Source organism: Gadus chalcogrammus, chromosome 5, assembly GCF_026213295.1.
Source record: "Gadus chalcogrammus isolate NIFS_2021 chromosome 5, NIFS_Gcha_1.0, whole genome shotgun sequence".
Taxonomy (NCBI): Eukaryota; Metazoa; Chordata; class Actinopteri; order Gadiformes; family Gadidae; genus Gadus; species Gadus chalcogrammus.
The window spans coordinates 8,358,316-8,375,900 of record NC_079416.1 but is presented as its reverse complement, the minus strand read 5'-3'; the positions used below and the strand labels follow the sequence as shown (position 1 = coordinate 8,375,900).

General features: G+C 46.4%; 1 protein-coding gene across 2 annotated transcripts in view; it reads left to right on the top strand.

Moving 5' to 3' along the window:
* The first annotated feature begins 13,624 nt into the window (after positions 1–13,624).
* daam2 (dishevelled associated activator of morphogenesis 2) overlaps positions 13,625–17,585 on the top strand; it is a 49,139-nt gene continuing 45,178 nt past the window's right edge. For both annotated transcript variants that reach the window (XM_056591326.1, XM_056591325.1), the window contains exon 1: positions 13,625–13,817. In XM_056591326.1, the coding sequence (XP_056447301.1) occupies positions 13,650–13,817 (168 nt within the window). In that variant the 5' untranslated portion in view covers positions 13,625–13,649. The remainder of the gene's footprint in view (positions 13,818–17,585) is intronic.

The following is a 17,585-nucleotide window of genomic DNA, read 5'->3' as shown; positions in this document are numbered from 1 at the left end:
TGTTTAGTGACCTCTGACCCTGCCATGTCTGTACCCAGGACAAAAGTCCAATTCAGACATCTCGACACTTTTCAGAAAACATTTAACAAAAATGTCTAATCAATTCAAGTAACTGATTGCAATGTGGGGTATTAATACATTGAACACAAACGAGACTGGGATGGTCAGAACTATGCATTTTAATAATGTATCATTATGTTATTAATATTATATTTTGCCAAATGCATAGCTTTCTTCTTTTATTGAACTATTTATAGTTCCCTCTTATTCATGCATTCTCCAACATCCATTCTCTGTTCTGTTCTCCGGGACCATTTATGGGGACGGGCACAGGATTTAATGTAACATAGACCACCCTCAATAATTAACCCACAACACAAAAGCATAGCTGCAAGCATAGGAAAAAGTCAATTGAACTTCACGGACAAGCCTGGAAAATACCATTTGAGTTTTTGCTGTTTTCGTTCCAAGCTTGTCCACCACCACTTCACCAGGCCAAAACCCATCTCCCCCGATCACACTAGAGCAGGGCTCCATGGGAGGAAATCTTGGAGGAGAGCCGGCCGTCACGTGTTCCCCTGGCCCTGGAGGAGACCACCCAGCCCTCCGCCCTTCCTCTTGTCCTCTCGCCATCCACATATTGTCGAGCGTCCCAGCAGGAGACTCTCTCCAACGCTCTCTGATGAGCTGCGACTCGGTTCTCATTGCCACGAGCAGTGATGTAAGGGGGTCATTTTGTCCCCCGCTACAGGAAAGAGTTGTATTTGTAAGTGCTTCATTCTGTGTGTTTTACTGCCTTGGTTGGAATTGATTTTGGTGATTCTGGCGACTGGCTCTATGGTTGTGCGACTGTTTTGTCGGTGGACGTTGGGAGCTAGACATAGCTCCTCCCCCTTTTGACCCGATGTAGGCGCGTCGTCGTAGAAGGTGACGTACCATGAATATCAAGGGATGTCTGACAAGTGATTGACAGGACGTCTGCAGACTGGACGCCCGGCCACCTTTTAAACCACGTGGTGCAAGTCGCAGTGTCCTCAAACAAACCTTTTCGGGCTTGTCATTCAAGGACGTGTTGGTGATGGACAACCCCTACTTACTGTCTTCTTACGGTCGAAAAAGAGCAACCGGGCGGAAATACCGAGTTGGGGAGCATGGAGAGTTCAGTGGAAGTAACGCAGGACTCGCGTCGAGCTGCAGCCTGCGTATCCCTAAAACGGGGCCACCAAGTGTGGTTGTTCCACTGGCGCTCCAGAGTGACAATATGGGTCTGGTGGAGAGGGATGCCTCACCCTCTCATTTTCTCGTTCGCTCCACAAATGCACACTGTAATAAAGAAGAGTCAAAGCAAACACGCCCAAGAGAGCGGAACGAATGGGGAAATTATAGAAGGCCTCTGCGCTGGTTTGGTTTGTTTATTTAAATAGGTCTATTATATTTGTAATACTTGAACCGTCCCTCTCTCATGCGTTTCGCCGTTCCATCAATAGGATATAGGATCCTGTCGTCTAGATAGCCTAAGAGGGCTAAGGAATCGAGGGCCCTTTAATGCATTCCAGATATGAGGGCTGATTTGCTCTCGATTCCTCGCTCTGTTTTGACTGAGGAACCCAGAGGAGGTGGCCAGAAATTGGGGCCTACCCCTCACTCCCGTCCCCCACGCCCAACCTGTTCCGGGCGGGCTGGTACTGCAGGGTCTGATGAGCCCCAGGATAATGGCCTCATCCCCGGAGCTGGGTGAGGAATGCGCAGGCTAGACGTTATCGTCAGCTTGTTGGTATCATCTGACCTCCATCCCCAGAGATAGGGATGGCAAAAGACATCATACCCCCCCCCCCCCCCCCCTCCTTCCATACTCCACTTTAACTCTATGGCTCTAATAGGGTTGCAAACGTCCACACGTAACGCAAGGTTACCATTGCTCCTCCTACTTCTTTCCTTACGAAGATAGGGCGATGTGGATAAGGGGGGGTGTCTATCGGTACGTGTATGAGCATGCCTGTCACATGTTTGAATGCTACAAAGGTATGAAATGGAGAATCAATGCTTTATCTGGTGGAGTCTTCTATTTGGTTTACCATTCCCCATTACCTCTCCCTTGTTATAATTCCTGGTTTCTTTCGGAAGCAAATTTTTTTTTCTTATGGTCTTCTATTTTTGCAACGTATTCATGAAACAGCCTTGCCAACAAAGTATTCATACTCTTAATATCCTTGTCAGAATAGAAAGTTGTCAAATATTAAATGAATTGGATATGATCTATGCAGATAATTATTAAACAGAGGAATCGTTGAAGTCATAACTCATCAAAATGCACCTCATCTTGGATCCGTGCCCAGCGTTTTGAGTAGACCTTTTCTGAAAGCTCTGCGTTTAGCAATTATCTTTCTAATGAGAACCCAGCCATTTAGTTATAGGCCTACTAAAGGATCTTAAACAGCCTTAAGATCTAACTCAACGATGGCAACATCCTAAAATCATGCTGATCCAAAGACCAATACATTCGATTGTATTGCCTCCCAGAGCCTAGCAAATACGGTTTCACTTTTTCCTGAAATACAGGACAAAGTGAAACCATGAGTGAAATACATGATTATAATAATCTCAGATATCAACTCCTGTTCCTAATATGACAATTATGTGAAACCATCAACCTCCGCCTATTTTGTATGTAACATTCGTAATTCCAAACTCGATAATTATTTTCCCCTTGTTTTAATGTTTGTTGACTGAGTTCCCAATAGAGTGTAGGTCTTCCCTTTTGGTTGTTGTGTGCACTACAAACAGCCGTCTCTTATTCTCTGTGAGGGGGGAATGCACTGGGTCGGGGGGAGACGGAGAGAGAAAAGAAAAGGGAGAGACGAGGAGAAAGGGAAGACGAGAGGAGGGAGGGGATGAGTTTGTTAGTGGGAAGCGCAGGCTGCCAAAGGGGTCATTTCCTTTTAATGCTGGCTGCCCTCTCTCCAGGCCCCTCACTGCACGCATGCACACACATACACACACGCACGCACGCACCAACGCTCCCATACACACGCACGCCCACGCACACGCATAGATGGACACACACCACAAATCTATAGATATTTATACACACTGACAGTACACTTTTTTTTTTTTAACTGACATGCTTGCTTTCATATGCTGAAGCTTCTTCCTCCTCCTCCCGAAAGGGAGGGACGAAGGAGCCCGAGAGTGAGAGAGAGAGAGAAGGGAGAGAGAGAGAGAGACAGCCAGCTAGAGATTGAGAGGGGGAGAGAGCAGGGACAATGTCAACAGCAGCGTTCCCAACGCAGTCAGCTGAAACCCAGACCTCTGAATTGTAGTGGAAACGGCAGCGAGAACCGCCTCTAGTCAGGACCCCCTGCAACCCAACGCCAGCAATGCCACGGGACTCTACCCCTTCAAGCACACTCTCCACCGCCCAGAGGAACACAAATCCACGTCGTGGTCGAAGGTACTGATGCTCTGTGAGATCGCTTTCGCCCCGGCTGTTTCTTCTTCCTTGGGGCTTTTAAAGGAAGCAGAGGTTTTAGTTATTTCCCGGGCAGTCTGGGTCTGGTGAGACGACACCGCCGAGGATCCGTCACGCGGCCCAGGTTGTCTGGGATGGGTAAGCCTGGAGGGGGGGGGGGGAACCTGACCAGGACACCGATACCTGTCGGCCTCCCCGGGGTCATCCAGAGTAGTAGTAGTAGTAAGTTACTCTGTAGTGTTGTTGTTCCCGCAGTTGGACACAAACAGTGGACCACAGACTTTTCAATGTTCTGCATCTCGCCGCAGGAGGATTGCGGCGTGCTCCTTTTTAGTTTGCAGACTATAATGTAATGGGCCCAGTTTTACGGGTGAAAATGTTGGGGATTGCACTTCAAAGATGTGTTGGCTCGTTGGAGGGAGGCGGCACACGCTGTGGTTCAAAGCCGTCCAAAGTATTTTTGTGCAGTAGTTTATCTAGGTCATAATTAATGACTGGGGCCGGTCTGCTGAAACAGGAGCAGTGTTGAGATTCCCAGATCTCCCCTCAAAGGCGTGAATAGCTCGGCTTCCTTTTGGTCTGTGCTTGCGCACCGAGACGTCTATGTATCTTGTTTAACTCGCTGCCACGGCATCTTATGTAACACGACGGGTTGCATCTCTGTTCCGTTTCAATGCAGCCCATTTGTCATTGGTTTTGCTAAGATGGTTTCTTCCATATTTGGTATCGAAAACATCTGTGGAATGCATGTCTAGGATGGACAATTTCAAAGCTAGTGTAATATCCAAAAGTCGTCGGAAGGCATTTCTGCAATCCTGGGACGCAATATTCCCGAAATTCCAATGTTTGGAATTTCAAGTATTGACAGAGGATGCGATGGTGTCATATGGAACGGGAACACATCTATTTTTTGCACAAAGTGTGGGTTGATTATTTATAAATGTCTCAGTGAGCCAATCGGTAATAACATGTGCGACTTGATATCAACAGACATTCCAGACACTCTTCTTCCTATTAACATTTCACTCTTTAACGAACATTGATGCCATGTATTTATGAATATATGAACGCTGCAGCCTCTAGAGATGTTGGTATCATTTTTACATTATTTTGGGCTTTGTTGCCAGTGCCATTTCAGTCAGTATTGAGAAATTATTACATAATGGTTTATCAATCCCGAGAAGGTTACAGCAGCGAAACCTTGCACAGATCAAAAAAAAAATGAAGTGATTTCCATCTAGCATGCTAAGGGGAGTAGTAACATACACTAACTCCCCATCTGCGTCCCTATAGAACACCAGTGTACACCCCCAACTCGTCAATGCTTTTGAGGACTAATGGGGAAGAGATGGTGTCTTTGCATTATGCATAATGTGTATAAATATACCTTTCCTCTACACTGCACGCATGCTTAATCTTGTGTTGCCGTAAGTCCTCATGTGCTTTATCCGTAGGCCTAGCAGGGTCACATTGGCAACAGTCCTTGTGCTGGTAAGGCATTAACGAATGATGTACACGCGCACGGAAGCACGCACACGCGTACACACACTCTACCGTTGGCTCCTTCAGAGCTTTTCATATTTTATCGTCCATAATGTATTCATGAACTACTCTTCCAGGATTAGCAGCAGTATGAGTGAACGTTGGCCAGTCACTGTATTTGAGTGCACTAAACCTGGTGCTAACTGGAATCCCAACAGCCTCCCGATTAGAAAAAAAGGAGTGAAAACTCGCATTAAACCCACATTGAATAAATCGGCTTAAAGGCAAGTATCCGATACCGATGTATCCGAATCATTTGCTTATTTCATTTACACGGTTTTGTCTCAGGATGGAGACGCACGCCACACATGCCAGTATGAATACAGTGGAAACATTGCTTGGCAATTTCTTCAATTTCTTTTTTATTTTCCCCCTCTCCTTCCTTTTACTGGAAGTTCCCGAACTCGCTGCGAGTCAAAAGGCGGCCATTATATTTGTGCCAGTGACACACTTTCAGAGGCTGAGGGTGATGTGTAAGCATATCCCCTCTGTACAGTGCTTCTATTCAGCACACAGCCCCACCGCAGGCTGTGTTAAAAAAAGAGCCTGGTCACTTCTAAAGACTGCCCCTCGCTAGGCTGCTATAACCGTCTCTGATGAGCATTCCAGACATTACCCACAAGCCCCTGGAACCTATATGCTCCCATGCTGCAGCTGTTGACCTTCAGCCCGACCACCACGCACAATATAAAGACATAAAGCGCATTAGGCAGAGCCCAAATCCTGTGGCGAGTCGTTACCCTTGACTGACACCGGGCCAAGACAATGGTGGTTATTTGATGAAGAATCGTAATAAAAGGGCTGAATCCAGTAGAACGTACGTCCTTGTTGATGCTTTGTTGGCCTCAGTGCTAGTATAATCGAAATAATGGTTAAGGGGAGGATTTATTTTGCCCAGAGACGCCGTTTGTCGAGCGAGCCTTCAAAATACTTCACGATGGTCGCCATGGCATCGGGTCTTCCGAGACCACTGTTCATACAATATTTGGCTTTTGGAAAGTCTGAGGGCCCTTTCCTTCACCGTGTCCACATTTGCACCACTGCCAAACATACTGTAGCTGTAACAACATTGCTTTAGTTAGACTCGCGACCCAAATGTGAAATTAGAAAACGATTTGACATGCACACAGGGCACCACTGGGATTCGTACCAGATTTAAGGCATGCCAAGGGTTGGCTTTCAAACATGCGCCTCTAATGTGTTGGGACGTCGGGGGGCAAGTGCATGCGACACGGCCGCCTTTCTTCTTAAGCCAAGTATTAATAGCATAAAAAAAAGTAAGGATCCTTCCCTCGGCTTGTGGCGAAGTGGGTCTACATCCATACCCCTGTGTGGCTGGCGGGGCCAGTCGCCCGGCGCCCGGCCCTTCGGCCCTGCCTGTCCAATAATAACAGCCTCCCTAAGTGGGGACATGTGCTGGTCTCGATGCATGGCACCTTTTGGCTCAGAGACTGGGAAAGGTGCATTCTGGGGTAGGAATAAGGTGGTCGGTGCCAATGCACTCCGGAGGAACAAAGATTGAGAGTTACAAAGAGGGGTTGGCCTTGCAGAGCTCTAAACGTGTGGTACCCCGTTGATGCCTTCTACCCTGGGCTGAAGACTTAAAAACATTTAAGGGAGTGATATTTAACTAAATGATATTTAACATTTAGTCGCATGTCCTCATCGGGTTTCTTATTTCACTTTTTTCTTTTTTGGGTCCAGCTTGTGTCTGCGGTTGGTGGCTTCCATCGAGTGGTTTAAAATGTTTACAATAATTAGCTTCAAATCTAAACGGTGCAGGGCTGGGATCACGGCAGCCCCATCATTACGCTGTATAGCTGCTATATTAGTTTCCATAAAGGACCTGAGCTGTTGAAGAAAACACTGCCATTCTTGCGGTGAGGTGTCGGCGACTGTGTTTTGGCACCGAGACCATATTGCCCCATTTATGAATCAAACTAAATTAAACAGCGTTTAATGCCATCCCGAGAGAAATTGAACTTTTTTTTTTTTTTTTCTCCAGTGGTTAATTTCAAGTATTTCCACTTTATGGCAGTCGGGGGCAAAGAGAATGCATGGGGGGGGGGGGGGGGGGGGGGGTTGTATTGTTCCTCAGGGCCCTTTTAAAGCAACCCTGCTTGTGAATGAAAAGCCAACACGAATTCTGTGCGGTCTTAATTGCTTGAGTCTGTTGTGTTTGAGTTTGTCATGATTAAGTATAGCGTTGACTGTGTATTTCCCAAATTGTAACACTGGAGATCAAAGTGCAGTATAACATGGTCTCATGGGGAATAAAATCAAATAATCTCATAACAATATTTACTATATTTAACTATGGGACAGTTTATGGTGGTCATTGTGAAATGTGTACATACAATGTACCGGTACTTAATCTGTACTGTGGCTTTCTACCACAAGCTATTTGTAAACAAATGCAAGTAAAAGATGACTCGCACCATATTTAAGCATTAAACAATTATAGCATTTAATAATAATTGTGGTTGTGGTCAATTTAAACTAGAGTTATTTGGACTAGTTTTCCTGTTTGGGTAATTATTAATAATTGCCCCATGACAGACTTATTGAATGGCCTGACATTAGCAAATTGCTCTGTGAGTATTATATATAAATCCTTGTTGTCCCAAGTGCCTGAGGGCCAAAACATTATCCAAATTAAAGAGAAATGCATATGGGTCAAGAGTGGATCATTCTTTCTTTCTACTTTTGAGTCCTTTACAGTGATCTGCAACTCATTACAACCAAAGCCCTCCTCCAAGAAAGGTTGAATCTCAATTCATGACATCCAAGTCCTTTTCCTTATTGGGTCCCAAAGGAAGACAGGAAGCAATGTTTGAAGGAGAAAGTGTGTGAAAGAACAAAGGGGGAGGGGGACTGAGAGGGACAAAACGAAGGGTGGGTTTCCCCATCTTTTGGTTCCTGAGTTGTTCCTGGCTGACCATGATCACGTAGGTCCACGTGTGTGCGAGACGAGATCCGGAACCTTCTTTCCTCCACTGCTCTTTCATTTCCGGGACACTTTAATTACTTTTAGTTTTCCGTTAGTCGTTACAGAGAGTGAAAATACCTTTCTACTTGTTTATTTTGCTGGTTATGATCAGCCCAAATAACTGTCCTGCTGTCCCAGCCCACTGCCGATGGGGATATACACCAAGGGATATACACCATACCACAACCCTACTGGGCCCCAGCAGAGTGGGGCATTCCAAGTCCTCTCGCCCATTGTCCGGGCTCGCATGGCCCGGTACGCGTGCACCTCATGAAAGCATGTGCCTCCCAACGTGAAATCCCTAGCAGAATGCGCGCTTTCAGAGCCAGTAGAGGAATGCCCCAGCATCCAAATGTAGCGTGGAAGTAATGCTAGCGCTTCCTCCGAGAGGCTCCGTCATTTGTCATCCGAGGCTTCATACTGAAATAGTTTCTGATGTCACATCTCAGGAATGTAAGCCCATGTGTGTAACTGTGTCTGTGGATTTATTGCATTTTTGTGTGTGTGTGTGTGTGTGTGTGTGTGTGTGTGTGTGTGTGTGTGTGTGTGTGTGTGTGTGTGTGTGTGTGTGTGTGTGTGTGTGTGTGTGTGTGTGTGTGTGTGTGTGTGTGTGTGTGTGTCACTTAACCCATGCGATGTTGAAGAGCAGTAATCCATTGACCAAAAGCTACCTATTATGTTGGCATGTAACGCCGCCACAACAAGGCGCTGTGCCAGGCACAAGGGGCTCCCCTGTCTCTGGACTACGCTGTGTTGCCAAGAGATTACTCGCACTTCACTAGAAGTGGTATCAAGTTATTGCTGGAAATTGACCTTGCATCACTCGCGGCCAGCCGGCCACCCATAGTGCCCCCGACCACCCACCCATGTCTGGTGGGTGGGTGGGTGGCATCATTAGAAAGTGATGCATGAGCAAAAGGATGACCTCAACACGGCGAATCCTGACTGAATATAGCGGTGGAAAGTTGCATCTGGGGGCGCTTTCGTCCCTGCATGCTACGCTTATGTAATGGATTAGATTCCCAATGTGACCTCTGACACCGGCCTGGAATAAATGACATCTACAGGTTCCCCCTCTCGGGGAGATTTGTGGGCCCTGGTTTGTGTGTTTGGGGGCGGGGGGAGCTTGTGGTGTAGGTGGGCCCATGTTGGAGCAAAATATTTAAATCTCCACATCCCCAAATAGGCACGTTGGTGATTTATCTTTTCTGCCTAAAATAAAAAGGGTGAGGACCAAGTTCATTAGTCAGTGGACAGACAGTGTGTGCGTGTGTGTGTGTGTGCGTGTGCGGGGGGCATGTCAGTTGGTCGGCAACACTCCAAAGAGGGCATAACTCCAGTGTGTCTAATGGAAGCTGTGAATGGAAGCTAATTTCCCTTGACGGGGAAAGCAATGAAAGTGTGAATCATGTTCGTGTTTGTTACCAATGCTAATAACACCAGGGCTGTCGCCAACCTGTTATGCACATGCCTACACGTACACTTGAGCTGCACCATCCCAAGTATACCAATATCCAGCTTCTGCACTGCACTCACTCATTCAGTTTGTCAAACCACCTTTTTCCTGTGGTGCATTCACACCCTCTGGCATTAATAAGCTCCCAGCAATTGTCAACACATACCGAAACTACAAAATAATGACCATTGCGTAAAACAATGCTGTCCAACTGGTACTTAAAACCCTTGCTCTGTGCCACACATTTTATTAACCTTCCCATCGCAATATCCTTGAGTAATGATCCTCATTCACTTCTACGGCTACAGTTACTTCTGTTTGAAAGGTCTTGACATCCTCCATCATTTGGCATTGATCATCACTCAAGTCCTTGTCTATAAGGGGGGCACAAATGCTATGTGGTTTTCCAGGATGGGAGCCATGCTTCTGCCAACTCGTGTGTTTGCATTGCACGTGTGTATTTGATCAGGAGAAAAGGTTATAGTGTCGTAGGACAGATGTGTTTCGGTTGAATGGAAGCTATGCAGGCCAGGCACTTATGTTTTTGGGACCGATCTCCACAGACAGACAAAGAACTCTTTCATACTAGACAGAACTCACTTTCTCTCCATCACTCTCTCCCTCTTTATCCTTACATCTAGCAGCAGTCTATATCAGCCGTTGCTCTCGTTCTCGCACTCTCTGTCTCTTGCTCCCCTCCACTGACCTACTTCCCTGGGATGAGGTAGTGGGCTGAATAAGAAGTGGCAGTAGCTCAAACCCCTCCCCCCCCCCCCTTTTTTATATCTCTGTCTCTGTCTCTGTCTTTGCCTCTGCCTCTGCCTCTGTCTCTACCTCTCTCTCTCTGCCTCTCTCTCTCTCTCTTTCTCTTTCTCTTTCTCTTTCTCTTTCTCTTTCTCTTTCTCCCTCTCCCTCTCTCTCTCAGCCTCTCTCTCTTTCTCAGACTGGCTGCTCTCCATCTCCTTCAAACGTAGAGCAGACAGTCTGCTCTCCCCTGCCTCCGAGCCTGTGGCCATGTAACTATATACGCCGTTCGTGTTCCTGGGCGAGTGTGTGTAAGCTCAGTCCTTCACACATGAATGCTTGTATGCTGTATGAATCTATCTATACAATTTATCTTTCTAGTGTCCCTGCTGCATATTAAATGTATGAAATATGGAATACCACGTATTATAGTACACACTACATTTATTTCAGTGGTATGTTAACAAGGATTAAAGATGTGTTTGTGTGTGCATTTTTATGGCTACAGCAGATCTCTGCTCTTCCTCGTGCATTTGTCAACTAGACATTGCGTCTGTCCGTCTGTCTCATACACACTCAAAGCCAGAGCATAACCTTTATAAGTCACATTGATTTACTTATTTGAGAAGGAGATTCTAAGTCCACTCTGACATTTAAACAAATCAAAATGCAGTACAACAGCATGTGCGTTGCATTGATGGACATGGGCAACGTTTGCACACGTGTGCACCTGAGTCAGAGCTGGGAGTGGGGGCTGGGAAGGGGAGGGTGGGGTGGCAGCAGCAGCGAGGCAACGGGAGATATTAATGTTTTTGAACGTGTTAAGAATGTAAGTTGGAAAATCGACATTGGATGGTCTTACCAGAATGGACGACAAAGATTCCACCCTAAAGCAAGAAGTGACCGGACGGTGGGAAATATAAGAAGCAAGAGTGAGAGGGAAGCCAAATGGGGAACTAGAAGATGTGTAACCAAGTTCAGGCAGAGACTGTATACAGTGACTTTTAGTGTGTGTGTGTGTGTGTGTGTGTGTGTGTGTGTGTGTGTGTGTGTGTGTGTGTGTGTGTGTGTGTGTGTGTGTGTGTGTGTGTGTGTGTGTGTGTGTGTGTGTGTGTGTGTGTGTGTGTGTGTGTGTCCCACCTAACCTAGGTATTGGCTGGAATATGGCCAGTGAAGCTGGTGTTGAGTGAGTAGCGACCACACATGGGGATGTTTTCTCACTGGATAGATTAAATCCCCTAAAGAGCAGCCCCTACATTGGGCTTGGCCAGCTGTCTGCAGCAACGGTAACTAACCGCAGATATCTGGATAGGGCCTCACGCTGGAGCTTGTAGTCATTAAAGCCATGAAAACCTGAGGGACAGTCTACATCCCCCCCGCCCACCACACTCATTCCCCGCACCCTCACAAGAAGTGGCCTGTACCCTGGTCCAGCTTTTTCCAGGTGTAGAAATGATAGCGCAGGAAAAGATCCTTCATGGCTAATTTCCTGGAGGTTTAGACTGTCAGGCCCGCTGTTTGTACCCGCCGGTGTGATTCGTCGCAATCCCTCACAATTAGTTTCTCCTTCCTTTTTTTTTTTTTTCGGTAACTGTTATCATCGTGTGCTGTGCGTATGAATGTGAAAGCTGCCATGAGTAATGGGGGGGAAGATCCTCTTGTTGACACGTTACGTTACAGATAATTTTTGCTTTGAGTCCATATTTGTGTCAATGTTTTATGATTTGTGTCATTGCAGACTCAAGACTGCTGGCGCACAGGACTTGTTTTTGTTGTTGTAGGTCGTTTCTATGGGGATGGATATTATGGGGGAGAATGTATCCCTGGGCATCCCGGCGGCCACGGGTTATTCCTGCACACGCATGCACCGCGTACACGCACACACACACATACTGGACATAAGAAGTAGGAAATGCAGACCTAAACTGCAACAACTTCTATAATTGTCCTACAGTACACTGACGCAACAGCCTGCAAATGCTCGGACAGGATTTGGGAGGAGCTCCTCTGAAAATGTCGATGTGCATGGGAACTTTTGGCAGGCCCTCAAATATAACCAGGAGGGAAAGTTGGAGAAGCCCAGTATTCTTTTTCCATTTGAGGGAGTACAGCCTCTAAAGACTGTTTCCACGGCGCATGCGGCTCCGCTCTGCCGTCAAAGGGCTGGCATGTTCGGAAAAGGCGGGATAAATGGAAATTAACCATCGTCGAACCATTGTCGAACGATAGTGAATGGAACTAGTGTTTTTATCTTTTTCTGTTTTCAATGCTTCCCAACCCCTCCTTCAACCAAAGCACCAGACTCTGGCTACAAGGCATTCATAAAGAATTTACCGTCCGTCTATTTTTAGACCTGCGCCGCGAGAGCTCGTGCACCGAGGTGCCGTGCGAGGGTGAGAGAGGGGAAGAGGGGGAGGGAGGGAGGGAGGAGGGGGGGGGATGGCGGAGAGCTAGGCTGTTGGGGATGTATGGTGGACTCTGCCGTCTCATGGTGAATTGAAGTCGTAAACTTTCACAGCCTTCGGAAATGAACAGCTGCAGCTTCTTGGATTAGGACGAGTTTGTGGAGTTTGTTATTTTGGATTGTTATGACAATTCATAAGTCATTCAATGATATTAATCACAATGATGTTCTAGGGAAGCTTAGGGCAGAGAGAACATTGTGGCAAAGTCTGCTTTCCTAGTCCATGCTATTTGTGTTAATATGTGAAGAAGTCCAATTCATTCATACATTTTTTCAAGTATCTCGCAGGTTAAGTTTGAACCTACATTTTGAATTATGTTGACATGTGCTTGTTATTTTTGTTTAGAGGTGGTGTTACTTTAGGGGAAAGTCATATTGTTTCCTACAGACCACCCATATCTCTTTCATACCATTGAGGAAATCCTCCAGGTGACACACACACACACACACACACACACACACACACACACACACACACACACACACACACACACACACACACACACACACACACACACACACACACACACACACACACACACACACACACACACACACACACACTTTCCTCAGTACCATGCCACTGACGCACCGGGTGCAATTAGACACAGGCCATACAGTGAGAGCACCATTGTGTCCCTGCAACAAGAGTTTACTTTGAGTTCTGAGATCAGCCAGTGTCAGAGGACGATCCGCTGCCAGTCAGGTTTTCAGTTGTACTCCAGATAACAGGATCGTCCTGGGACTGCTCGTCAGAGGAAAGGTTTTTGATGTTTTAGAAGCAAGTCCCATGTGTCTCAACACACTAGCTGGTATATCTATGTATAGTACCTTTTGCCTAACCACTTCCTTCCTCTTTCTTCTCTCTTCCAGATGATGCCTCCTAGGTAGCAGCCTTGTCTGTCCCCCCCCTCCCCCTCCCCCTCCCTTTCCCTGCCCTGCCCCGCCCCGACCCCTCCCTCTCCCCCCAGTGACCTCCAGCACCATGCCCCCCAGGAAGAGGACCAGGCCCGGCCTGGGCTTCCTCTGCTGCTTCGGCAGCACCGAGCCCCCGGAGATCAACCTGAAGGACAGCGTGCCGCTCCAGCTGCTGGAGTTCAGCGCCCCCATGCCCCCGGCCGACGAGCTCAACGCCCGCTTCTCCGAACTGGTGGTGAGTGACTGAGCGGAGATGGGAAGTGCTGTCCTGGAGGTGGGCAGTGTAGTCCTATCGCCACGGCGTACCACTGGTGCACCACTGGTGTACCACTGGCTCGGAGAATGTGGGGCCTACTTTGGTTATTCTACAAGATATCAGGGGTTTCTTTTTTAAATTATGCAATGTATGCCATGTACAATGAATATAAGGGAAGGAAGTTACAAAACCGTTCACTTTCATACATCCCAAAACACATCAGTACACCTGTGCTGTGAGAAGTAGCCTGCAGTTGTAATCCAATTAATCTATTAATTCTAAACGGGACCTTTTAATGCTACGTGGGTGAACCCTACTTAAAAGAAACAGCTTTCCTTTGCAGCAAAGTGAAAGGGGGTGCGTGTGCTGTACATTTTTGCTGGAATTTTAACTCAAATTTAGGAACAAAAGTGAATTTTAAATGCGAGCAGTGCAACTCCGTTCTCTCTGCATGTCCTTCATTATCCAGTGCCCCGCACCGGGCCTAGAGCCGGGACCGGTAAAAAGGGGTTAAGAGGGCCTGTGGTGGGCTCTCTTGATGGTTGGATAGACATGCCTTCCCCGTTTCTCCTTCCCTTCCCCTCTTCCACCTCCTCCCCTCATCCCTCCCAACGGTTTCCTTTCCCACTGCTCCCAGTTCCCTGTGACCACACCCAGCTCTCAGCTCATCCCTTGTGCCCAGCTCATGTTTGTTGGCAGTGTCTTGCGAGGCTTCAGCTTGGGTGCCAGATGGGCATGGCTGAGCTGTGTTGTGCACCCGCTGTGGGGACAGGGCTTTGGGCACAGCTGTCTGAGCGGAGGATTCTGCTCAACGCAAACCGGCTGCCTCGACCATCATGGGAAAAGGACACTTTTCACAGGATCACATTCTCCGATTCCTTCTTTCAATATGGCTCTTTTGGTTTGTTTTCATGGCCAGCCATGAGTGTTACTTTCCCTTATTCGACATTGTCTCCGAGATTGCTCACAGGAAGCATCCCTCCTTTTCTGATGGAAACATCTTTACTGGTATTGCTGCAGATGTTTTCTTAGTCATTTCGTTCCACTCAGTTTTGGATAATGGGATAAACTGGGAAGCTGAAACAATGTAGCTTTTGCGCTCATTGTTGTGTTAAAGCAGGACACCCAATGCAGAACATACTGAGGATAGTATTTAGGAAATTCAAATGATATTATATTGCACACTAAGCAGATAGGAAAAGCAACATAAGTACATTCATCATTAGTAGTCAAAATCTTCTTTGAAAGAGCCTTTATTTAAAATGAGTAGCATAAGTGGGGAAATATTTTTACATTGCTTGACGCACCCAAATGTCTATGACCTTGAAGAGAAGGGTCTTCAGCCTCTGGTTAAGATGAATGATGGATAGGTATCAATTCTGATTCTCAGAGTCTACGCATTCCGGTTCTTATCGTTTCAAGAATAATGGCAGCATTGCATCGAATGAATGCCAGGTTGCCAGTCAATTGATGATTACAATTACAATTAGTAATTGTAATTGTCATTGGCAATTAGGGTTAAGTGTCTTGCTCAGGGACACATCAACACTCGGCTATTAACATCAACACATTACTTGATTAATATGATTACATTATGTGCAGTCAAATAAATTGGTTATCAAAATAGTTCCTTGTAACTTCCCCTTTTCGTCTTAGTTCAAAGACAGGCCATACATAAGATAAGGCAAAAAGATCCATTCTGTTTGGGCTAAAATGGAAATCCACTTAGCATGTTGGAATACTTACAAATCAGAACAGACTTCACGGTTTAGGAAGACCCGACGAACCAAATACTTTAAGAAGGAAGTACCTGAGATTCAGGAAGCTCGGACAGCTGCAGAGAGGGCAGAAATTGAGTTCAACTTGGGAGGTTGCTTTTCTAATTTCCAAACCTCTGAACTCGTAGCTCTCATCAGCTCATCAGGGTGAGGGGAGGAGGATCCTGTGTTTTCAGTTGGGAATTGGGCCTATCAAACACATTTTTTGAGTATATTTAGACTCATGGTTGTCATTGAATGGAGCGTCTGGCATATGCAAAGCTACATGTTTGGCCTGTAGGTAGGTCCAGGTAATGTCTACTTGAGCTGTATGCTTGAGCTGCTATTGCATTTCAAGTTTGTTTCCATAAGGCAATAGACCTTAGCCTGCCACTATAAATAAAAGCTAACTAGCGTGGCGCAAAACCACCATCTTTTTGGGAGTTCCGCCTATATACCGTTACTCACTTTGTGACAGGTGGATTCCAGTCTGTTTTTTTTGGATAACCAGTACACCAACGACTGCTGCCAAAGCGGCTACGATGGTGGTGAATTGATGTCCTCCTACATCTGTTTAACTGATGATGTGGTCAGCGCGATGACATGTTTGACCATTCGTCTAAGCATCTGTTTGACTGGACCTCCAGGAGATGCGTACCCTGGACATGTCGTTTGTTACACTTCTTTGTTACAAAGAGGCGAGGCTAAAACATTGAATAAGGAAGGAAAATGTACCACGGCATGTTGCCATGGTTAAACCAGACAGGGTTATTGTTATGAAAGGCTTCCCCAGGAGAAGAGTGAGACCCAACAGGGCCTATCGCTGTGAGTAGGAGTGACATATTGGGGCCAGGCAGGGACGCAAACCTCCACTCATGTTCACGTCCATAACATGCTCTTGTTTTGTGTTTAAATCATAGATTGGGTGTAGAGGCACTTCTACATCGGAGGGATCTAGATCAGAATCCCAGCATTAGCTGATGTATAGAGTCTCTTGGCTATGCCAGTGCTGTTTAGTGTAATTAAAACTCTACTCTGTACACATCCTTCTTTTCAGGTTTAGTACAGTCTGAAGAAAAGTTTACTTCAATTGGAACAGCATTTTTCTGTCAAGCCAGCTTGGTATATTTGATAACCAAGTTGAAAATGTAACTAACTACTTGGGCAGAAAACTACTTGGGCAGAAAATGTAAAACTGGGATGAATAATGAATGTTAATGGGCCTGTATCTTCTTCAACGCCCTGCCTTATTGAGGCTCCCACTTTCAACCCTGTGGTGCCATCAAGCAACCTGCATCCATCTACAGTACACCTGTTGGAGCAGTGACCGCATCTGAGGACTTAATTGAAATATACCAATCCAAACACCCATTTGTAGCGAGCGTGGCAGCGAGTGCTTGCTGAGAGAGTACTTCTGTTGATGAGATTCTCGTACGGATACTGCAGCACATTCTTTCCGACACTGTTTGATGTCATGCACGGTTGGAGGATAAATTGGCCATGCGTACAATCTGGTAGCATATTAAGAATACTGATGGGTTAATTTGGGCAATCCACTCAACAAGTGATAGCGTTTTATCACAACGCGTCAAGTAGTACCAGCACTTCATTTTCCATTGTTGCGATGCCAGGCTGGCTCCCGTGATGTGCATGGTGTGAGGTTGCTGATGAAGGCCATGAACACAACTGATATGCAATGGAAAGGTCAACATGTTGGCTGCATATTGGAAATGGCATGGTTATATATTCTCGGGGAGGGAGAGGGAGAGAGACTCAAAGAGTCCTGCTGTTGTGGGGGTTGAGTTAAGGGGACTGTGTCGTACAGTATATCCTGACCAACTGTTAGGAAACAGTCAGCCAACATCTGGCATGTACTGACCAGACAACAGATTGTGGACTATCTGTCTCCCTCTCGCTATCCTTGGCCTAGTTCACTTTCTGCTTTAGTGATCTACTTCGCTCTGGGCCTGTCTCGTAATTTAGGGGGCTG